This window comes from Chlorocebus sabaeus, chromosome 24, assembly GCF_047675955.1.
Source record: "Chlorocebus sabaeus isolate Y175 chromosome 24, mChlSab1.0.hap1, whole genome shotgun sequence".
NCBI classification, from domain to species: domain Eukaryota; kingdom Metazoa; phylum Chordata; class Mammalia; order Primates; family Cercopithecidae; genus Chlorocebus; species Chlorocebus sabaeus.
This window is the reverse complement of record NC_132927.1, coordinates 42821917-42846510: the sequence shown is the minus strand read 5'-3', so window position 1 is coordinate 42846510 and position 24594 is coordinate 42821917. Positions and strand designations below refer to the sequence as shown.

Here is a 24594-nt window from a genome sequence, read left to right as displayed (position 1 = left end):
TTAATTTATGTAGTAGTCACAGTAAGAGATTGACAGCAATAACTGATAATAAAATAGTACAATTATAACAATTTACTGTAATAAAAGTTATGTTAATGTGGTCTCTCTGTCTCTCAGAATATCTTATTGTATTGCACTCAACTATTGTTATGCCCAGACCATTTGTTCCCCAAAGAATACCACCAGAGTCCAGAGTCAAAGCCAAGCGGCAAGGATCTTTACTATAAGTTCGAACCTGGTCCCTCCATTCCACAGGGTACAAGAGGGCCCTGAACAATGCAAGTGTTTGCTTTTTATAGCCCGACAGTTACAGGGGAACAAAGGAATTCTTTTGGTTCCCGCGCTTTCAGTAAAACTTTGAACGGCTGTCTCCTTATCGGAGACTTTCCAGGTGGTGTTTGTACTGGGCTCAGGAAGTTTGAGAGATATATGGCGATATGTGGTGGGATGGGAGGATGGGATGTGTTTGTACTGGGCTCAGGAAGTTTGAGAGATATATGGCGATATGTGGTGGGATGGGAGGATGGGATGTGTTTGTACTGGGCTCAGGAAGTTTGAGAGATATATGGCGATATGTGGTGGGATGGGAGGATGGGATGTGTTTGTACTGGGCTCAGGAAGTTTGAGAGATATATGGCGATATGTGGTGGGATGGGAGGATGGGATGTGTTTGTACTGGGCTCAGGAAGTTTGAGAGATATATGGCGATATGTGGTGGGATGGGAGGATGGGATGTGTTTGTACTGGGCTCAGGAAGTTTGAGAGATATATGGCGATATGTGGTGGGATGGGAGGATGGCATGGGTTTGTACTGGGCTTGTCTGTTTTGAGCCCGGGGCTTAGGAATGTGCCCAGCTCCTTTCACTATTTTCAGACCAGAATTAGTTATAGCAATTCTAGGGGAAAAAATACAATGCCTAATTCAGCTAGTTTAAAGTTCATCTTGACCATAATCTATCTTTCTTTGGGGAAAAAAATACATTTAAAGCAACCAAAGCTTCACCCTCACCATTTTTTAAATGGTAAATACACATACATAAAATTTACTGTTTTAACCGTTTAAATGTATATAATTCAGTAGCATGAAGTATACAGTAGTCCTCCCTTATCTGCAGTTTTGCTTTTCTTGGTTTCAGTTACTCTGTTTCCCTGAAGTCCACAACTGGAAACCCAGATGTCTGATGACATACTTGGTTACAAGCAACTGATCCTAGTTGAAGCCAAAAGAAATTCATTGGCTTATGCAGCTGACAAGTCTGGACTTGCATAGCTTCAGAGTTGGCTAGATTCAGGGCCTGAAACTATGTCATCAGGATGTCACTTTGAGCTATGCTTTCTTTTTTGTTAACTTCATTTTCACCTTGGCTCATCCTACATTGCAACAAAGATGGCACTGGCTTCGCTAGGCTGTGTGTGTGTGTTTGTGTGTGTGTGTAACACACACAAATATACTTTTTTTTTTTTAAGAGAGACAGGGTCTGGTCTCAAACTCCTCACCTCAAGATATCCTCCTGCTTCAGCCTCCCAGGTAGCTGTGATTACAGATGCAAGCCACAGCATCTGGCTCTAGGGTATTATGTAGATCAGTACCCCATTATAGTAAATAGTATATTTAAAATTTTTATTCTGGAAATTTGAATGTATGTAACCTACTGTATTAGTCTGTTTTCATGCTGCTGATAAAGAGATACCTGAGACTGGGCAATTTACAAAAGAAGGAAGTTTAATAGAGAACTCACAGTTCCACGTGGCTAGGGAAGCCTCACAATCAGGGCGGAAGGCAAGGAGGAGCAAGTCACATCTTACGTGGATGGCAGCAGGCAAAGAGAGAATGAGGAAGACACAAAAGCAGAAGCCCCTGTTAAAACCATCAGCTCTCATGAGACTTATTCACTACCATGAGAAAAGTATGAGGGAAACTATCCTCATGATTCAACTATCTCCCCCGGGTCCCTCCCACAACACCTTGGAATTATGGGAGTACAATTCAAGATGATATTTGGGTGGAGACACGACACAGAGCCAAACCATATCACCTATATAAGCAAAAGCTCCATAAAGTCCTCAATTTTTAAGAATGTAAAAGATCCCAGGAACCAAAACTGAGAATCATAGATTTACGTCATGTGCCAATCCACAAAGCACGTATAAAGCAAATTCCAAACTCCTCTCTCTCCCTTATACCATAGAGGTTATTCTTTCCTGCGCACTCCAGTTTATATACCTTTAAATCTGCCTACCTATGTAATATTATGTACCTTCATATTAATATTAATATTCAGAAGGTAGAGAAGTTCTTCCTAGGTTTGTACTGACAATTTACAAATGTACAATGTTTCCACTTATTTATGTGGCTGTGTATCTGATAAGAAAACCAGAAAGAAAAAGAAATTTGATTTCTAAAGAAAGCAATGATTTTTCTCCCTCCTGAAAAAAAACAAAAAACAAAAAACAAAAAAGGTACACCATAGAAGAGAAGGGCAGTATTTTCTAGAAGAGGGAAAGATTTTTAGATATGGGAAAGGAAAATGAGATTTGCTAAATTGGAAAGTAATATTAATTGCCCCAGAAGCTATTTGATTTCTTAAAAGGGCTCTGTCTGCAATGCCTTCAGTTTTTAGGATTCAGTATATATGTCAAGAAAAGATAGTTTCAAGCTTAAAAACTGACATGGATTGACTTCAAATGGACCTTTTGAAAAATCAAAAGCATCGTGCTTTTCTACCGTTGTTCATTGGTTTCCATTTAACTAAAATTTATCTTAAAGCCCAGCGTCCCCAGAAAAATATTTTTCCTTAAAAAGCAATGTACAAAACAAAAATTATTTTGTTAACCTAAGTAATCTCATTTTCCCCAGGTTGACTAATAATTGGGGGAAATACAGTTTCTAGGAATGTTTATATCATATTTTATACTTAAAATGAACCTTAAGTAAGTTTTCATGTTAGGAATCATAAATGAATTTGTGAAAGAAGTAGAGAAGATGGATTTTTTAGTTGGCCTGAAGATTCTCAATTTTACCGTGTAATAATTATATGTCATATGTATCTGCCTGTGCATCTCCTGCCGTGAATTGATTGGTTGCAGAGCAAGCCTCCCTTTCCAGCACAGGACCTTGTTCTCTTCCCATTTCCTAATATTTGTTGACTAAATACAGAACATATGAAGCAATAGGGACTTTGAATTGGTAGCAATGCAGGCTCCTTCCAAGGTGCCAGAGGGACCAATAGAGATTTTTCTTGTTGCGCAACAGATTACAAAAGCCTCTACCAATAAAAGGAGAGACACCATCTAAGGTGGCCATTGTTCACATAAGCAACACTAAAACTAGATTTTCTGCCTGGATCTATGAGTGTAAGACAAAATGTTGTGCATTGTCGCTTCCCCTCTTTGATTATTGTAATTCTAGACTAAAGAAAATATCAAGCTGTTGTTGGCCTTATTTCATTTAGGAAAGAAGTGTGACAAACATTACTAATCACTTTCTGGCAATGCAGAAAGGCAACTTTTTGGGGTAGAATGTTAGCCAGTATCCTCTACATAGCTAGAAAGTCAAGATAAAATAAATGAGATAAGCTACAAAAGTAGTCTACCCAAAGTTATGATTAGTAAATGTATTGCTGGTGGAACAGGTTTTTCCTCAATTGACCTTGAACTTGAAAAGTATTGCCTATATGGGGTTAAGGTTATCAGAGATTTTATTCTCAGAGGAATATAATTAGAATATTATGAGTACAAATAAAACTATAATAATGATGTTTCAATCCCAAGTACTTTTTGATTACTAGTTCAGTTTACTATAACTTGATTTAGAGATAGGAATACCCTAAATATAGACAATATAGACATATTCCCGCCAAGTTGTAAGGTATAGCCCTCTCTGTAATTTAATATTGGATGTATCAGTTAATCTCTAGGGAGTTTAAGTTGCTTGAATAACTCTCTGACCTTTTGAATAAGTTGACCATATGAATTTGTCTGTACTCACAAAACTGAGATCCATTTCCTGGATTCAGTGAAATGCAGACACTCATGAGGAGTCACCCAATCTAACTGATAACTTTATGCTGCCCTTATGAAAGTCAGAATCCAATATGAAGTCCTAAAGACAAAGTAGAATAACAGGCTATCCCAGTTTTGTGTTTTGAAAAAATTGAAAGATTTGGAACATTTGAGGGAAAGATGTTAAGCCTGACTGATAATGAACATAGAATGTAAATACTTTGACAATGGCAAATAATTCACTTTTTAAGAAGTTACAACCTCAGCTACCAAGTAAACTACTTTATTCCATGTGTTAGTTAAAAAAAAAAAAAGGGGAGGGGGAAGGTCATATACTAATCCAAACTCATTGTAGTGGTTAAAAAAAAAAACATAATTTTAAAACATTCAAATGATGGTCTTTTAATTTAATTTTAAAATTCGGAATCTAAAACCCTAAGGTTAAATGACTAGTTCAAGGTAATCAGTAGTACATTCAGATTTTTTATTTTTATCTTTTGTTCTCATTGCTCTGTCTAATCCAATTCACTTGGAAAATCTCTCAGGACTGCCAGAATCTCCCAGGGACTAAATAAGTACAGTGATGGCTTTCCTGAAACAATATAAATTACATACTCCACTAACTCAGTTGGTAGAATATGAAACTAATCACCTCAGTGTTTAAGAGCCCATTATTTTTGTGGTTAGGAGAGGAAAGATACAAGTTAGATTGGAATATGAACTGGCAGTATTAATACCTGGGCTCCGGTAACCAGCTCTGGCTCCAATTAACTGAAGGAATTTAGACACCTTTTCAATGTATCTGAACTCCAGTTTCCTTTTTTGGAAAGCAAAGGAAACTTTATAGTTATTTAAAGTTCCTTCTAATGCCAAAATTCTGTGATTTCTTGTAAACCTTTTCCAGTGCAAAAGTACATTTAAAAAATTCATCTTTAAAATGCGTCTTTAAAGATTTAAATTGACTTTGAGAAAAAGAAGATTTTGAATTGGCTGGTTCACTTTGCTTATTACCAGAAAGTATAAGGGATTCCTACAGATTATGAAGTGTTTTGTGACAAATCAACTCTTCTATACTGACATGAGATAGGAAATTAATGACAACTTAGAGGAGAAGAAAATATCTGAAGATCTCAGGAACTATGATATAATCCAGTGGTAATTTACACAAGGCAGGACATCAAGAGACCTGGGACTTGGAAATTAACTTTCTGTGGCCTTCTACATGTCATTTACTGAGCCTCTTTAAAATACTAGGCACTGTGTTAGGCAGTCAAATGAAAAGATAACAAGATAGAATCCCGGGTTTCAAAGAGCTCACGACCTGGTGAGGAAGGTAGCTGGATAAACCAATAATTGCGATAGAATTCATTTAGTGCTATGACAAAAGTAAGAGAGCCTAGCAACAAGTCTCAAACGTGATTGTACATTAGAATTTCCTGAGAAGCTTTTAAAGCATACGGATGCTTTTCTCCTATCGCTCAGTTACCATAATTTAAATTATCTGGGGTGGGACCCAGTAGAATGCTATTTTTCAAAGCTCTTAAGGGGATTCCAGTACACACCTAGGATTGAGAATTAGTGGGATAGAAGGGCAGCACATTCAGTCCTTAAGACAAACAAACAGGCAATGGTCATAGCTACAGGAGAGAAGTATCTTTCCACTTTGTGCGTGGAGCTAATAGAACTCATGATACATGGGGAGAGAACTGTAAATATTAACAGTAATGTGGAGCTCAATGTGGAATGTATGAGAGAAGGGGTACATAGTGAAAAATGAGACGGAGAAGATAGACAGGAGGCAGATCATTTATGGTCTGTGGAGGACCTTGGACTTCAGCAAGAAACCAGTAGGGGAGTAACATGACCTCATTTATGTTTTATAAAAGATAGCTTCAGTGGTACTGTGGAAGACGAATTAGAGGGATTGGAAGCAGGGAAACCAATTAAGAGGCTATGGTAATCCAGGCAGGAAGGAGGGTCTAGGGGAAAAAACAAAAACAAGTAAAAAACCACAGTGGTACTAGGAAGGTGGATGATACTCAAGGAATAGATAACAAGGTGGCAGAATCAACAGGGCATTTTGATGTTTTTGGTGAGAGAGTGAAAGAAGTCTGTGGTATGTAATTTTACTTATTTTGTGCCTACTTTTGCTCATTTCCCAGTGGTGGATCTGTCCACAATTACATACTTCAGAAGTGGAGGGGAGTTCCTTTTTATGGACTTAGTAAAAACATATTGTATAATGTGGTTGAAATGTGGTCACTTCAAATCCAAAAGCTATCACAATAATCAGAGGCTGTTTACAATCCCTAAATGACTATATTCCATACACGTTTAAGGCCAAACATCCAACATTTCCACCCAGATTGGTGGGGGGAGAGAGGGAAAACAGCACTAAAACAAAGGTTTGAGAGATTTTAATTAACACAAATGGCTGTGCCTAGTCTTTAAATCTGTCCAAAGCAAATGGAGTGAAAGCCTGCTAATTCTTCAGTGCTTCATCTGGCAGTGACCTCAGAAAAAAGAGCCTCCCTCCTGCATCATCAGGCTGACTTCCTTTAGTTCCTTGTTGTTCTGTGTAGATCTTTGCTCCCAGAATTCTCTAAGACAGGAAAAAACAGAGGAAAAAGGACACTAAAATATTGAGTACCCTAGCACCCACTTTGCAAATCTCCTAAAATATTAAATTAGAATATATGTTAAGCAATGCATTCCAAAAGTCTATACCCACTATCTATTCAAGCCCTTAAAATGATTTTTGGTTTGTTTAAGGAAAGTAGTGTTCACCACCTGGTGTTCATTTCTGCCAGTAGTCACTCTGTCCATAGTTGTAGTGCCCATAGTACCTAAGGGAAAACATTAGGAAAACAAGAGCTTCTTTTGAGGAGGGAAAAACAAAAAAACAAAAAACTAGTTTTGTTTTGTTTTGTGTCACTGTGGGTATTAGCATTGATGTGAATTTTCTGATTTTTTTTTTTTTTGAAAATAACTTTGTCAAACATTATTTAAGAAGTTGGAGTGGCAGACTATTTTTCTGTTTAGAGCTCATGTCCCACAGGGGGAAAATTCATTTAAGAATTATATGCAAGTAAATAAAAAAGTGGAATAATAAGTTATGTGTATATATACATACCCTCAGATAAACCAGATAGATATATTTCACAAAAATGGTCAATTGTAGATAGTGGAGAGTAAACAAAAGATAAAGATGGGGGAAGAGAAAGAGGAAGCAGAGAGAATGGCAGGCGTAGGGTGAGAAGGGGAAGGGAGGCAATGAAAAGGAGAAAAAGGGAGAATTATAGGGTGCTCAATAGGACCCATACTAAGTCTGTTCTAAATTAGAGTTGCCAGACTTAAATATAGGACTCCCAATTAAATTTGAATTTTAATATAAACACCAAATAATGTTTCATATATCTCATGAAATATTTGGGACACACATACTACAAATTATTTGGTGAAATTCAAATTTAATAGGGTATCCTTTTTTTATTTGCTAAATATGATAACACTTTCCTAGACATACTGCTGCACTCCTCAGTGGGTGATGCCCACAAATTATGGAATTTGTTGTCACCCATTAAAATAATAAGGGTACAGTTTATTTTGTCAAGCTTCAAAATTTATATTTAGGGGAAAAAAAAAAGTTTTTCTCCCCCTGAATTTCTGTGAGGTCTTAAAGAAGTAAAAGAATGACTTAGTTTAGAAATTAACTTTATAACCTATTAATACCATAAACCTAACTTTGACATTCAAAAGGTTCATGTTGCCTCAAAGCTTAAAAAAGCCTGTACTTGAAAGCAACAGTACTACTTATCAAGGACCCAGATTTGAGCTAGCTGTGGTTTTCCGCCCCTGCCTTTCAGCATTTTAGCTTAACACTACTATTTTCCCTTCAGCAGCACCTGCTGAAGTATAGTTCAGCCATCAGGAAGAAAAATACTAAAGTGAAGTAAAGGTTAAAGCCAGGAAGAATGACTTGCTTTCAGAACAGAAGGAGTTAGAGAGTAAATAAGGTTTCAAGAGTATTCATTTCCCACCTCACTGGGCTTTCATCTGAATTTATAAGTGTAGCATAATACTCACAACCAACCTTCAGGTTTTTCTCAGAAGACCTCAAGGAAATGCTAAGAGTTGGTGGGGATTGAGGGGAGAAGAGAAAAGAAAAGCTGTCAGAATCAAATGTCTTAACACAAGTTATATCATTGCTGAAGATAAACCTCTTCTTTAAACACCAGGAGATATGATGGGAAATTCAGTTGAATTTAGAGATTGCTTAGCACCTGTGCTCTCTAAGATAGGTGACTGCCAAAGTCCACAAACTTGCTTTCTGGACTCTGTAGAAGTTAGGGAGGGCCTACAATACACCCTGAGTCAAATTATAATTTTACACTGGTGGGAAAGTAAATCCTTTCAAATGTCACCTGTCTCCAGAAAAATCAAAAGTAAAGACTTCACCGTAGGTGTAAACAGACTAAGTGATGCAGCATGCCAAAGATAACATGGATGATGGTAATGCCACATCCTGGGCATCAAGGGAATTCAAAAGTAGGGATTTGTTGTTGTGTAACAAAATCAGTAATATTAGCACAGGATTGTATTTTGCCAGCTACATAGATCATACCACTGCAACTCAGCCAACCAGCACATAGGACAGTGGGAGGAGGAGTTCTTGGCTAAGGGTACTGAGGTAAACCCTTCCTCTACTTGGAAATGCTTAGAACAGAAGATCCTGTACCCTGATTTATTGAGAGGTGTGTCCAAAATTATATTCTGCCCTTTCTCTAAGACAGGTTTGTGCAATTCAATTCTTTTGAAACTAGAGAAGAAGGAACACTGTCCTATAACACTATTAAGTATACAAACTTCAAATAAACACCATCTTTTATTTTTCATTTTAGTGCCCCAATCACGTGATTTATCTGTGGTAGAAGGGAACACTATTCTATAAGGATTGTGGAGGAAGTGGGCAGTGACTTTTTTGAAATGGAGAGAACTGTAGTACAGGGAGTAAAATACTAGGTAAAAATTATGCAACAGAACACTGAGTTTAACATGGTCTAATCAAGGCTGCCAGTAATATACCTTGCTGCCAAAAGACTGTGTGATAAAACATCAAGAAATTTTTTCCTTTTTTCGTTTGATACATAAATGTGGCACCTTTTGTCCTGAGAGTGATAGAAGACGGATCTCTCCCACAGCATTTCGTGGTTCCTGAATTACCACTCTGTGGACTTGAAGCCTGGATGTGGTTGGTGCCACCTACTGGGCTAAATGCAGAATTACCAATCTCTTGCTCAACAAATTAACCTTAGGGAGTATGATTCTTCACTGGGAAGATTATACATTATAAACAGATAATAAATTTGTATTCAAATTATAGCATTTAGATCTAGAAGAGGCATGAAAAGTCACATACTTTTACACATCCATTTTGTAGCATAAGCTAGCAAATAAGGATTGAATATGGAGCCAGAAGCCTGGCTTCTCTGAGCTTATTTCTTGTTCTATAATACCTTTCATAGAGTCACTGTGAGGGTTACACAAGATATTAAGTTGTTAACATACTCCATGTTAGTATTATTTGTATTTTTAAAAACTGAAATTAAGTGACTTTCCCAAGTCATATAACTGGTGAGCCTCAGAGGAAGGCCTGCAACTCGTGTATCTCAGTCTAAATTCAGTGCTTTTTTCCTTAAATTACAATTTGCCAAAATTTGATGATGAGATGATTTTAGGTGGCAATTGGGATAAGTTTCAGTGTTGGAACGTGGCATTAAATACTATAAATCACAGTGAGAAAATTATTGCCTTTTCAATTATTTCAAACTTGATGGCATCAAGGGGAAAGTTGCAGTTTGGTGCTGGCTTTCTTTAAAATTCTCTATGTCTTTTTTTTTTTTTTTTTTTTTTTTTTTTTTTGATATAAAGTCTTGCTCTGTCACCCAGGCTGGAATGCAGTGGTGCGATCTCAGCTGACTGCAACCTCTGCCTCCCAGGTTCAAGCGATTCTCCTGCCTCAGCCTCCTGAGTATCTGGGACTATAGGCGTGTGCCACCACACCTGGCTAATTTTTTGTATTTTCTTGTAGAGATGGGGTTTCACCATGTTAACCAGGATGGTCTCTATCTCCTGACCTCACGATCCACCTGCCTTGGCTTCCCAAAGTGCTAGGATTACAGGCATGAGCCACCGTGCCTGGCCAAAATTCTCTATGTCTTTCTAATCTCGCTTCCTATAGGAGATAAAATAGATCTCAGGCTTATGTATTTTTCTAGAACATTAAAATCTTGTTTTTGTGTGTATGTATTATGAAGTTTACCTTCTATTATGGAAAACTATATTGATTCTTCATTTAAAGTAGTAATAAAAATTTTACTTTCAAGGAATGCATTTAGGAAACTAAAGAAATCAGTGTAAACAGCAAATAATAAAAATAGCCCCAGTGTTACACAAAGTTGGAAAATACTACAACACCTACCATTAAGAAATTATTACTGTTGGTATTAACTTCTTTACATAATTACTTTTAAAATCCTTTATGAAGAGAATGTTTGTCTTCTTTTCAATAATCAAATACTAGAGGTGAAAAATATAGACCACATAACCAAAATATAGGACTCCATTAGATTTCAAATCCACTTGGGCTCAGACAAACCTGTAGAGTTTGAATACGTGTGTTAGAAAATGAAACTGGCCCATAATTAGTGCTAAATGAATGCAGAATCAATATAACACACTGATCCATTGCCTGTGGCTACATTAATCTGTGGTAACTAAGCAGTATGGTACCCTATCATTTAATTCTCCAGGAACATAAAAGGAAAGCAAAGAAAAGAAGGTGTGGATCTGTGGCTGTTCCAATTCAAAGTTGATTCAATGTTTTACATGCAAGGGGAAAAAATATCTCCTGAAACAATCAAGTTGAATGGAACCCTTATTTACTAATTTAGACTTAATTTGATTCTGGAGCTAAAAAGCTTTTGGCTCTTTACCCTATAGATCCCTTGAGATGACCTTCAGCTAATTTTGAATGAAGTAAAACAGGGACCTATCTGTCTTCCTCATAACCCTTTTCTCCTCCATCTTTTAAATTTGTATCTTAACGATTTAATACTGCTTCTGGTTGCATTCCAGGTTTCTTTCCAATTTTATGCTGTCCAATGATTATTAGAACATAAGTTGAAAGAAAAATATGCATGGAATACTTCCTGAAGGATAGTCAGTCCAGTCTTCTAGTTTTCTAAAATTTACCTGTGGATCAAGCCAGACCAGGGAGTCTTATGTACCTGAATCAAATCATCTTGAGTCAATTCGTCACTTAAAAAAAATTCAGATTAATATGTTTTTATCAGATTATGCCAAAGAACAGAGGAGAAACAACCTAGGAAATTTGGATTCTGAATTTATTTTGAAATATTGTTGAAGACATTGGCGACTATCATCACACAATGTTCTGCCCCCATTATATGGTCCTGGAGGAGAAATTTCTCTCAGATTTCAATACCAGGAAAAACTGTTTCTCCTGAGCAATTAATTGGTTTGTTGTTATTTCATGAGTTTTGCAAATCCATGTTTCTTTTTACTGGAAAATTCAGAACCAAATTTGTAGCCTACCTCTGCCAGCTGTACAGTACTCCCATTATGCATTCTTGTGTATTTGCCCAGCTTCAACTTATTTTCCCTTTTCTTTGATTTACTCATATATTTATTTAACCCTATGTGTTGACTGTGATTTTTATAAGCTGTTTAAGCCCTTTACAGAATAAGACTAAGAAATTAGAAACATACATACTGATACTAATAGAACATTGTCATCCCTTGGCCATGATTTCCCATTGCATGTCCCTTTTAAAAAATGGAGTTCATATTCATAGATACGTGAAAATTTAAGAACATTTTCCCTGTCCTCAGAGCCACCCCTATATTCTATTTTTTAATGAACTATATTAATTTCTCTAATATTGCCATAAATTCTGTGGGGAAATCACTGAAACTCTCAGAGGGACAACTGGATGAAATTCACAACCATTGTCAGATGTCTGTCTCCTTGGCCTTCTACTTTGAAGTAGCAGAGTCTATTCCAACCAGATAAATAAGATTAAACAATTCTAATTCCTAGAAAAGGGGATGAGGTGGAAAGGAAACATATTTTATTGAGTGCTAACTATGTGTCAGCTACATATGCTAAGTATGTAATATATTACTTTATCTTTACAAAGGAAAACAGTTCTCCCAGAGAGAATATTTGCCTTAGTACATAAGCTTCTGAGTCATAAAAGTCATGATAGGCCGGGCGCAGTGGCTCACACCTGTAATCCCAGCACTTTAGGAGGTAGAATGTGGGTGGATCACAAGGTCAGGAGTTCAAGACCAGCCTGGCCAACATGGTGAAACCCCGTCTTTACTAAAAATACAAAAATTAGCTGGGCATGGTGTTGCATGCCTGTAATCCCAGCTACTCGGGAGGCTGAGGCAGGAGAATTGCTTGAACTGGGACCCAGGAGGCAGAGGTAGCAGTGAGCCAAGGTCGTGCCACTGCACTCCAGTCTGGGCAACAGAGCAAGACTCTGTCTCAAAATAAATAAAGAAATAAAAATAATGAAAAAAATTGTTACCGTACTACTAACATTTAACTTACTATGTGCCAGGCATTATGTTGCTCACTTTACAAGTAAAGGTCTCCAATATAAAACAAACAAAACAAAACCTCAAACTGTGTACCTGGGATATTCTACCTACCTTGGGACCCCGGAAGATTTAAAAATGCTTGCATTGGCTCTAAAGTCTGCTGCAAATGCAGTGATAATTTCAGGTCATTGGCCTTCTGGTAGTTCTTCAAGGCTTCAATTCTCAGTTGAATCACTTTGCCATGAAAATCATTCTGAAAAGAACATTTTCCAAAACTACACATATAGGATTGGCTTCTCTGAATCCATTGTTACCTGAATCCTCTTTACTCAGAAGTTAAAAAGTAATTCCATCATGCTCAGTCTTTAAAAGTTGGGTAGAAAGTATTTGTTATTTTTCCCCATTTAGAATAGAACAAAATCAAGAACATAGGAAGAAATACCATTTATTCCAATTTCAGAGATAGGTCCCTTCAGCTATCTTTCTATGACACATTTGTTTTAGCAGGGCAATTGGTAATCTAGGATGTGGGGACTGGGCTTCACAATATGCAGCTAAAAGCCTTTGTATTATATGAATGAAATTGCATCCTATATCCAGCCTTGGAAGACCTTAGTACCTGAAGGATGTTGTTTTGTTCCTGATACTTGACCCATTCCATTTTCCTCTGTTGCTTTTCCTGGTGGAAGAAAGAGCCTCTGGGTGACAAAGTAAATTGAGATCAGAAATCAGTTTTCTCAATATGCTGCAAAAGCCTTATAGCAAAATTATAGTATCACAATTTACTATTAAATTGACTTTAACTGCACGATTCTCTTAATTGGCCTCAACTGTACAAGCCACCCTCTAAAAGCCAAATGAATAGAGTTATTTTCTGTTGGTGAGTGGTTATGGAAAGATGAGATACAAACAATACCTGAAAAACTGAATACATTTTCAAAGACAAATGAACAGGAGTTCTGACATCATTTAGCTGTTGCAGAGTTATCATTGTTGGTATAGCTTCTCTCACTTTTTCCTAATATGATTTCCCAGAAACTTGTGATATCACTCTGACTCAAATATAGTAACACAGGGGAACCAAATCTATAAAAATTGGTCCAAGAGCACACCATAGCTTGGGCAAATTACTGCAACATTAAAGATTTCTAATTTACTAGTTCTAAAAGCCACTACCATTCAGAATGGCTGTACTACCTTCCTTATATCCTTCACTTTCTCTGCAAATGATTTCTCCAGTTCACTCTCAGTCTTCCTAGGTGATGAGGGGGATTTGGGAGCCTGGGATGAAAGAAGAGAGCTAAAGGAATAAGAGGTTCCAGGAAAGAAGTGCAATGTCTCAGCAGGTCATAAATCTAATAAACCCTAAAAACCCAGATCCTACCTATCTGCCTACCCAAATTAGCCCTGATTGTCAGCAGGCTGTTTCCAGCTGTGTGACATTGACGATCTTGAAATTTTAAGTACATGCAGTCCACTTGCCTTTCCATCCTGCAAGTCTGCCTTGTTTTTTATCTGTGGTGCTTTTTGTTGATCACTGAGTTCTTCTGCCTCGAATGTCTGGGGAAAGACATTTTGGCAAAGCTTTAAAGTAGTGGAAATTAAAGAGGGAAGTGGAAAACCAGTATGGGTCAAGGCTTTGGTTCCTGCCTGTCAGCATCTTCTCAGGGCCTGGCATGAAAAGTGTACTACCAAAGGGAAGTCAGAATGTAGTGAGCCCTTCTTTCATTCGGTCCCTTGAGTGTACCTTATAGGAATGAAAACTATTAGCTGGACCCTTAGCCAGTCACTACTCTAAGCTACTTACTGCATCACTCTACTTATTTTCCTTACTGTACCACATTACAGACATTCTCATTTAATCTTCACAGTTCTTTGAGGACCATTTTTGTTTCCATATTATAGATGAGAAAACTGAGACTTGGAGAGGTTATTTGTTTAGGGTCACACAGCTAGGAAAGTACAGAGTTGGAATTTGAACCAGATCTTTCTGATTCTGAAGCCTGTGTTCTTGAACACTAGGCTTGCTGCTCTTCTCCATGTCTTCTTACTAAAATACGAGTAGCTAAAGTTGATCACGAGTTAAGTGTATGGATGTCCCTTTTGAGAGCTCTGTAGAAGCTGGATTTAGATAGAGGAATTGTGCTGGCACATTTCCTAATACAAGGACTCAAGAATCCAAGAACTAAAACTTCTGACAATTCATAGAACTAATTTGTAACTGCCCACAAGAACCTGGAGCACATCTCAATACGAGATTCAGGGCTTGAAGGTATTCTGATTATTTGTGGAAAAGTGAGATGAAAAAAAAAAAAGACAGAGATCACACTATATACCTGTTTATATCACAAGACACAATCTACTCTTCTAGTTGCATAGTCTGTGAAGAAGCACTTGGGTCCCAAGGGATTAGTCTTGGACAAAGTCTTAGACAAGGAACAAAGGAATTCCCTGTCCCCTTCCCCCTACTCCCTGGCTCTGGTTTCCCAGCAAAAGGTCCTAATATTTTTATCTTAAACAATGCAGTGATTGTTGTAAAATTATAGGGTCATTAGAATTAGGTATTCATTTGTTTATTCATTCAACTTACATTTATCGATTCTCTACTATGTTCCAAGCATTGTGCTAGGAGCTATAGGTTCAGATAAAGCAATCAAGATACTGAAGGAGCTTGAGAATATACAGAGGAGGCAGGGAAACAAGAAACAATTTAAAAAGTAATACTACAATAATAATAATAATTTTATATTATAAACAGTGCTATTGAGCACATGAGCAGAGTTATATAACAGAAAAGAGGAGAAAGATGCCCTACTTTACATGGAGAAACAAGGATTGCCTCTCTAAGGAGATGACATTTAAGCGGAGACCTGAAGGATGAGAATGAGCCAACTATGAGAAAATAGCATTACAGGCAGTAGGGAAGACGAGCAAAATCCTTGAGATAGGAAAAGGCTTGGCATAGAAAGTTGCATAGAAAGCAAGGGAAGGACATCTATGAGAGGAAACTGAAGAGTGGGCAAGAGCCAGATTATGCCACAATTAGTGGCTGTAAAGGTTTTTCATAAGAAGAGTAACATGCTTTGTTTTAAAAAGTTCACCTTGTCTAATGTGTAGAGAATAGATTGGAATGAGGCATGGTGGAAGCAAGGACATGAAACAATGAGGATGGGGGGCCAGAGGAAAGGGAGGTTCTTTGCATTGTGATCTGTAGGGCAATGCTTTCAATAGATTCTTAGAGGCACACCTTGTTCCATAGCATCTCCATTTCCTTCCGAAGCATCTTGTTTTTCCTTTCCTGTTGGAGGGGGAAGAACCAAACAAACAAAAGCATGTATTTGTCCAGCCATTGAAGTGGGTTTGGAAGAAGTTACTAGATAATGGTGGGAAAGGGTCCAGGGACATAGTAAACCACAGAGGAAGACAATGAATGGGTCTAACCCCAAATCCAGGTCTAACTCCAAATCCAACATAAGAGATGTTGTTGGTGATGATGATGATGATGATGACGATGGTAAAAAAAAAAATCCAAGTTATTTTTTAAGTAATAACTTTAATTATAATAATCGTGAGATAATATCTATAGAAATGAGTTCCTAACACTTAAGATGTTCTTATATGACCATTTCTTGGGGGCTTAGACCACTAATTTTTAATTCTTAAGATCCTTTACATTGCTGATTAAAAGAAAATCTTATACGAATCCCACAGAGCAAACTATTTATTTTATTTTACTTTGATAGGTATTTTTCTATTCTTTATAGCAGATATTTTACTATTCTTTCTGAAACATGAAGAGTTAATATGGTCATATTCATTAACTCCCTAGATAAAAAGTTTTTAAAAAGTTAAAGAATAGAATTTTTGCTAGCTAGTCCTGTTCTTCCCAACATTCCATCTGACTCCCTTTGGGTCGCCCTGGACTTTCTAGATCAAGGAGATATGTGTGTTGGAGCATCGGATGCCAGAGATGAGTACTCTGTCTTTCTCTCCACATCTGACACTGCAATGGAATTGATCCCTATTCAGGAGGCTGTTGCTGGAGTACCTCCAACTTCTTACCAGGTTCTGTTTCATCTCCTCTGCTTCCTTAAGGAGCTCCATGACCGAGGATTCCTCACACCCCTTCCCTGCCATGATCTGCCTCATGATCTGAAGACTAGAAGAAAGAGAGGCATCATAAAACATACATACCTCCTTAAGGGTAATACTGATGTTCTGCAACCAGTCAGAAAGTACTCTACCATGAAAGTTAGATGGGGACTGAAATCTCAGGAGTTACGGAAGCCCTTCTGGTAATAGAAGATCTCTATAACTAAGATGTTTCCATTTCTAATTGACATTTGCCTATCTCTGTGCTCTAGAATGAATTCTGTGCTCTTTAATGCTTAAAACTTAGGTCTCCAACAGCCAGGGAGAGTCCTTTCCACCCCCTTGGAAGATTGTTGCAGTGTGACTTTTGGGAGAAGAAGGGGTAATTCTACCACCACTTTAAGAAGAGGTTGAAGAACCTGCTGTCTTCTAGGATAAATCCCAGAGTTATTTCCTAACCCATCTCTGTCCTCTGTCCACTTTCTCCCATCTCCATGCTTATTCATATAAGAATATTTGAGTCTATTGGGGAAGTCACTGATATCCTTTCACAGCCCCAGAGAATGCAAGCCATTCAACTAGAACAAAATATGAATCAAAATCAAGTCTTTGTGAGAGAGAATATTCCTTAAAGGCATAAATTATTTTATGTTTGTGTTCTTGTACTTTTTTCTCCCCAGTTCTAAGGAGAGAACACAATTCTAAGCCTTTGTGTTTCTTGCTCTGAGAGAAGTCTGTGTTGTTGAGTTGTAAGCAGCTGGTGCTTGACCACAACTTTCTGCCTGGGTTTTGTTCTCCAAAAATATGAGTCCTTTAAGATGCTTATGATAAGGATGTAGAATAAAGGTAGACTCACTGAGATGAGATGTTCTGAGACTAGAAAGGAAACAGTGTTTGTGGGTCTCAAGTACAGTGAGTGCTCTGGTAAAGGGTTAAGACTTCAGCTGCCTAGTATATTTAGAGAGGCCGTGCCTTAATTCAGAGGGCTCCTAGGCTTAGAAAATACTGCCATTCCACTGCTTGGCATAGAAAAAGCAGAGTTATTTATTCTAAAGTGATCATGCACAAGAAAGCATCTGTGTGACCATGGTAAACTAATGCTATTAAAGGCCTTTCACTATTTCTTGGATGGGCAGCCTGGGGAAGAAGAGTTATAACTTGCCCCATGAAATAAGGGCTGAGTTATGTTTAATTTACTAAAAGAAAATAAAGGATTTGTTGTCACCCTGACTTGGTAGTTACAAATTCTTTGCCTACTACAGCTGAATTTCCAAACCTTTTAGTAATTGATAAAACAAAATTTGTAAGTAATTATTCCCAGTCCTATGGAGATTAAGTTCTCTAGCCTTTTTACCTCTAGGAATCCAGAGTAAGAGCCCATACCTCCTTTGTTTTTCCTCCAAGTTAAACATTAACTTTTGGAATAAGAGGTTGTTTTTATCTTCTAGAGGTTTGAGCATCTCTAGCAGTTCCTGCTTCCTTAGCATTAAGTCCTCATTTAATTCCTTCAAGTAGTTGTCATCTATTTTAGAACTTCTGTGGGAAGAGGCACAATAATATCTGCCTTTAGCCTGGGTTGAGAGAGAAAGAGAGACCCTCTTTTCTATTTAGCATCTTCCATCAAAGACTCACCTTATTTTTGAGGGCAGGTAAGATCCTGGAGAGTTTGCACCACTTGCCATCTTGAAGGGTAACTTCTAAGAATAAAGAGGCCTTCCTGAAAATATGTGCCTTTTTTCCTATCCAGTTAAGTCATCATTTTTGTGCTGCTGTTCTTGAAACTCCTGCTGCAGTGGACTGATCTTAGCTACAGCGAGGTCACAATGGCCCTAATACCACATAATCAACAAGTCTTTAAAGTAATTTCAACATCAATGGCAATTTGTTGACTGGAAATACTGACTACATCTGATCAGTTCTTGCCTTAGATCTAGCCAAATGACAAAGTTTTATTCTGAAGTCTTTGAATGAATAGGATGGAATCACATCATATCTACATTATGGAATTCCTTTTGTGTTAGAAAATGTTGGACTGTCAAAAACAACTAATCAACACCTTCTTTCATGGCAACAAACCTCTGTGAAATGCTACTATCTGTAAAGCACAGTGACAGATTCTGCAAGTAAAGAAAAGATAAAGATAGCATCTACCTTTTGGGGGCCGCAGGAGGAAGAAGGAATACTTCTAAGAGACTTTTTTAAAAAAAGAGGTCAAACTGGCAAATACAAGGTATGGATGTAATAGAATAATATAATATATGAGCCACTGTCATTATTTTTCAGTCTCTAAAACTTGATATTACATAATGGCAGGTAAAAGAATATTGGACATGTAGCAAGAGGATTTAATTTGTGAAAGATTCATATCATCAGTATGTCCTTCCATAACCACACACTTTCCTGAAAGATTGTATAATAATTCTAGCCTCCCTTCAGGATTTTCTGGTTCTGCTTCTATTTTCTTCTTTATTATAATCACATTTCTTTTGGACCTTAAGATATCTTGTCTTCATCTATGTCACTTATTGGAAGATAATCCAATTATACATTTGTGTTTTTCATGCCCTTTAAACACAGTTTTAGAGCAGAATTTTTAGTGAAGGTCTCAAAGTGAGTTAAGTCATGTCAATGTCAAGTATTAACGGAACACTTCCAGCCATTTTCTAGGGGTATTCTCCAAAGTAACTTAAACCTTTTGTCTTGTGGGAAACATTAAAGGGAGAGTATTATAATGGAAATAACACAAGATTTAGTTTGTCAGACTTTGGTTTGGATCTCAGCTTCACTGTGCGTAGTGAGCTGCTTGTGAGCAAGTTACTAAATTTTCTGAGTCTTAGTTTCTGCTTTTGTAAAATTGAGAATGGTAATATTGACCTGAGAGGTTCGTTGGGAGTATGAAATGTAATATTATATACAGAGCTTGGTTCATGTTAGGTGTTCCCATTTTAGTGAGTTTGTGTTTATTTGGTTTGGGTTTAGGATTGCTTAATGCCTCAATTAAGTGGTCAGATACAGAAAGAGTGATTTATATGAGGCTAATGAAACTTAAACTTTAGAGCCCTTTATTTTCACAGACCTCTTCCAAAGGCCATGAACCTCATTTTGTATTCATAATTTTGTATTCTCTTTTGGAAAGACAGATCTCTCCAAATTATGTGTTTTAGGGGCCCACAAAACAAAGATCTGCTTCTGGTTAGATAGGATACATAGCTCTCCTAAGTATCCTCTACATCAAAACTTCTTTGGTAGTCTCTACACATACTTCTCTTTTTTTTGAGACAGAGTATTGCTCTGTTAGTGCACTGGCACAGTCTCAGCTCACTTCTACCTCCACCTACCGAGTTCAAGCAATTCTTGTGCCTCAGCCTCCCAAGTAGCTGGGATTACAGGTGTGCACCATCACACCCAGCTAATAATAATGTATTTTTAATAGAAATGGGGTTTCACCTTCTTAGCCAGGCTGGTCTTGAACTCCTGACCTCAAATGATCCACCTACTTCGGCCTCCCAAAATGCTTGGATTATAGGTGTGAGCCACCATACCTGGCCTACAAATACCTTTACAACATATATATGTCACTTGTAAGTTTTGTATGATACGTGGTGTAATATGATGTTAAATTAGGACAGCCATATCAAATCATACATAATTCACATTGGTTGCCCTGGGAATTTCCATGAAAAGTTTGGATTGAATGAGGGTGAGAAAACTCCTAGCAGTTAAAAAAAAAGAAACTGGCTGGATGAATTATCATTAGTAGCATTAGTAGCATCTTTGACTGCATATGTGACAGGTGGCAGCAAATAGTAGAGGACAAAAATGGCATTGATCGCTAAAGTATTGCCTCTAAATTTCATGTTGTGACACTTGGTTGGCAGAACTATGATAGAATTTTGAAACATTTAATGGGCAGGTAGCATCCCAACTTACCTTCATTTCTGTTCTTGATTATGAACGATTATGAATGATTCAAAGAGGAAGAGCATTTTTTTTTTTTTTTTGAGACAGAGTTTTGTTCTTGTTGCCCAGGCTGGAGGGCAATGGTACGATCTCGGCTCACTGCAACCTCCGCCTCCCAGTTTCAAGTGATTCTCCTGCCTCAGCCTCCCAAGTAGCTGGGATTTCAGGCATGAGCCCCTATACCAGACCAACACTTGCTATTTTGATGTGCTGTTTTCTATAGCCAATCAGCAGCTTTTGTTTCCTGACATTCCAAAGCCCGTTTGTTAACTTGCAATATTAATTCCTAGGAGAATATTTGCCTTGTAATAATGTGTATAGAGTTTGTAGTGAATAGCTTAGAAACCAATGAACAGTATTAGGGGATAATTGATGCATGATAATGATCCCCTGGAACAGGGGGAAGGGCACATTAAGATGTAGATGACCATTAGAAGTGGGAGGAAGGGAAATTGAATACAAATTTTTTCTGATGTAGAAAGTTAGGTCATCTCTTGATTGAGGAGGTATAGCAGGAAACCTCAGAAGAGTAATGACATGAGATTTGGAAGAGCACCTGAGCACTGGAAAAGGAAGCCAACCAGGTAGGAGTAAAAGGATTGCCAAGTAGTGCAGAGGGTCAAGGTGAATTTGGAAATTGCAGATTTGGCATGGCATGAATCAGCAGTTACACAATTTTCTCCAGCAGTACTTGGCAAACTAGAAGCAATAGTAGAGAGAACCAGATGGTTGTTTGATTCTGAGCTGGGGCTTGGCAGAATAGATAAGCAGAAGTTCAAGGGAGCACTGAGAGTGCTGGTGAGAGTATCCATCAAAAGGTTGATCATAGTGTTCAAGCTGAGCAGGGAAGAAGAGGGTGGCTAAGAGAGAGAAAAACAGACCAGGGTCTGATATTGTGGCCTGTGGGGGTGAAAGAACAAAGGTTACGGTCAAATAACATAGTTCTTATGAAATAACTCATGGAAACTCATCACTGTTTAGGTAAATTATAGGAACACTTCATAATTTTTTTCTGCAGTAAATTTTCTATCTGTTGCTTCCCGTCACAGCATAATATTCACTGAAATTCATGTGGTCTCTTAAAATAGGCCTTATAACAAGCTAGTCACAATGACCTCATCCAACATTATAGCTTTTGACTTTAGTATCTGTTGAGAAAACGTGTGGTTGCTCTACAATTAGAGAACTTGGAGCAATACCATTTTAGTGTTAGTTTTGCCAGTGGAAAATCAGATTAGTCTAATTAAGCCAGGTCTCCAAGAGTAGAGGCAATTATTTTCATATTAAACAAAATACAACGAAAAAGGAGATGTTTTCCTATCCTCAGCTTTGTTTGTGGCAACAAAATTACAGAATTCCTCACGGAGAAAACATGAGGACCTTCTGGTCCTATCTGACCCAGAGCCAGTTCAACACTTTGGGGAATTATAAAAATTTCATTAAAATAAGGAGAGAAGGACTGGCAAAATCCTAACAGCAAGCCTTGTTGGCTCTTAAAGATCTCCCACATCTTTCTGTGCTGTTTGTTATGAACACCTTATTGGCTCCTTCTCCTTAACTCTTTTGCTATAGCTATCTCAAGTCAGGCTATGCCTACATTTAGATTAAATCCAGGGAGTTGAGAAGATTGAGATAAATGTTTGGACACTTTAATTTTCTGTAATATTGTTGAAGTCTTTTTGAAAGTAATTCATTCTCTCAATGTGTTCAGATACATTGCACAGTGGTCTTCAAACAGGTTTGTGAACTTTCCTCAAGACTTTTTGAGAAATGTGGAAGCAAGAATAGTTTTTAGAAAAGCTTTTCTGAGATCCTCAATTTCCACAAATATTCTTTACTAAAGTGAATCTGCCTGAGAATGACCCTTGGCCTCTTTTCCCACCCCCCATTTTCCAATCACGCTTCATCCACTTGTTAAAAGAATGGAATACCTTTCAACCATCTGGAATCTTACTTGGGGTTAGTTTAATGCCCTAGAGGCTTTTACACATCCCTTTTACACATCTAGAGCATTAAACTAATCATATTTCAAAATGTTGATGCTGGGGTTAGAGACAGTAAATGGCTATTAATGACTGGATTACAAATTCTTTTGCAGGTTAGGTGATTTCCAATTCTTTGCTATTAACAAAATTGAAGGAAGACCTAATAAAATTGTCAGCTTCAACTTAATAAAATTAAATTTTGATGATAAATTATCTATGATTTTGGGTTTATAATTCAGAAGAAGTTCAAAAGATTTGAGTAACATTGCTATAACAAAACACTTTCCTTTCCCATCTCCTTATTTGTGTAAACACTCAGTATTATATGTAAAGCAAAGCATATGAACAAAATTGATGCTTAAGCTTGTCTTATTCTAGTAATAAATAATATTCACCAGTGAATATGTGAACTAACCAGGGGACAAACCAGCCTATCCATCAGATTAATAGAAGCACTTTCCAAAAATTGTTATAATTAAAAATTAGCTATGAAATATATATAATATGTATGTTTTGGTTAATTGTATACTAATAACAATTATAATGCTAACTTAGTTCTGAAGAAATGTTAATACAGTCTTAATGTCACAAGAACTAAAACAACAAAATTTCAATGTACATATTTTGCAGAGAAGCATGATGGGATGTTAAAAAAGACTTTAAAGCATAAAATACATTGCATTAGAATAAATTTCTATGGGGAAAGTGTAATGGAAACATAAGTTCAAGGAGAAAACGTAAAATTTGTAGAATAGGTTTTCATATATTTACATTTCATTGAGTATAAGTATTTAAGACTCATTGGATACATTTTAAGGTGATAGATAAGACTTATTTGAAAATATCAATATTACAATAAACCAGAAATTACATGTTTTGCAACTGTATAAAATTAGAATAAAAAAATTGAGATGGCAACTTGAATGTGACACTGTACTTAGTTTTTCAAAATTATTTTATAACACACAAGCAAAAAAAATCTGAAGACCACTGCTCTGGGACAGAGGTTTTGTCTCTGATGGGATTTAAGAATCACGTGGGAAGCCTGGAAAAGCTGCATCTCTTCTGGGTTATCCCCTAGAGATTCCTACTCTGCAGCTATGGAGAATGTGAGGTTTTAACAAGCACTCCCTAATCCCTGGTGGTTCTGATGCAGGACCTGTGGAGCTATGACTGAGAATTACTGCTTCAAGGTTTCTTCTCTGATCACAGTGTATCAGCAAACAACTGCTTACTTGAATTTTTTTTTTTTTTTTTTTTTTTGAGTGGGAGTGGGGGCAGCTGTAGAACTTACCTCCTCTGAGTCACATTTTGTGTCACACCTTCACCTTTCATTTGGGATACCCTGAGTAAGTTTTATGAAATCATTCCTGCATTTGTAAAGAAAATTATTTAAGATGTCTTTCCATGACCAGCTCTCCCCAGCTGCCACTACTGTCCACATACCATACATTTCTTTCAGAATTAGATACTAAAGAAAATGTTGCTTCTTTGGGAAAATATTGGCATGTGTTTTTCCTTAGGGACAAATCAGTAAACTGGTTTTGTTTTTATTTTCTTTTGGTATGCAGGGGATCTCAGAGCAACTTTGTGACCAGACATGTGAGTCCCAACCCGTTTATGACTTTCTAATCTAATTAATATTTTTCTTGTGCCTGATTTTTTAATCAGTTTTTTCTTATTTTCATAAATCTCCTAAATCCTTTGTAGAGAAGTATAAATAAGTAAACAAATGAGCAAAAATCATTCTCTGTATATATTTTTTAAGACGTATGGAATACAATAGATTGGAACGAAAAATATATTCTGTGTGTGTGTGTGTGTGTGTGTGTGTGTGTGTATGTAAAGAAAGTTTGCTTCTGGAAGTAGATTAGAGTAGATCTTTGAGATTTACTATTATATTTTGGGTGCAGTCAGCTAATAA

The 24594-nt window shown here is 37.1% G+C and overlaps 1 protein-coding gene across 1 annotated transcript; it reads right to left on the bottom strand.

Annotated features, from left to right (window-relative positions):
* Positions 1-6397: 6397 nt before the first annotated feature.
* On the bottom strand, positions 6398-18539 carry CCDC196 (coiled-coil domain containing 196). The gene is made up of 10 exons (XM_007987029.3): positions 18358-18539; positions 18109-18261; positions 16696-16792; positions 15881-15931; positions 14116-14193; positions 13831-13914; positions 13253-13312; positions 12745-12886; positions 6790-6848; positions 6398-6604 (listed from the first exon to the last, which is right to left on the bottom strand). Exons 1-10 carry the CDS (start codon positions 18405-18407, stop codon positions 6485-6487), a joined length of 894 nt encoding a protein of 297 aa, XP_007985220.3. The 5' UTR covers positions 18408-18539; the 3' UTR covers positions 6398-6484.
* Positions 18540-24594: the final 6055 nt, after the last annotated feature.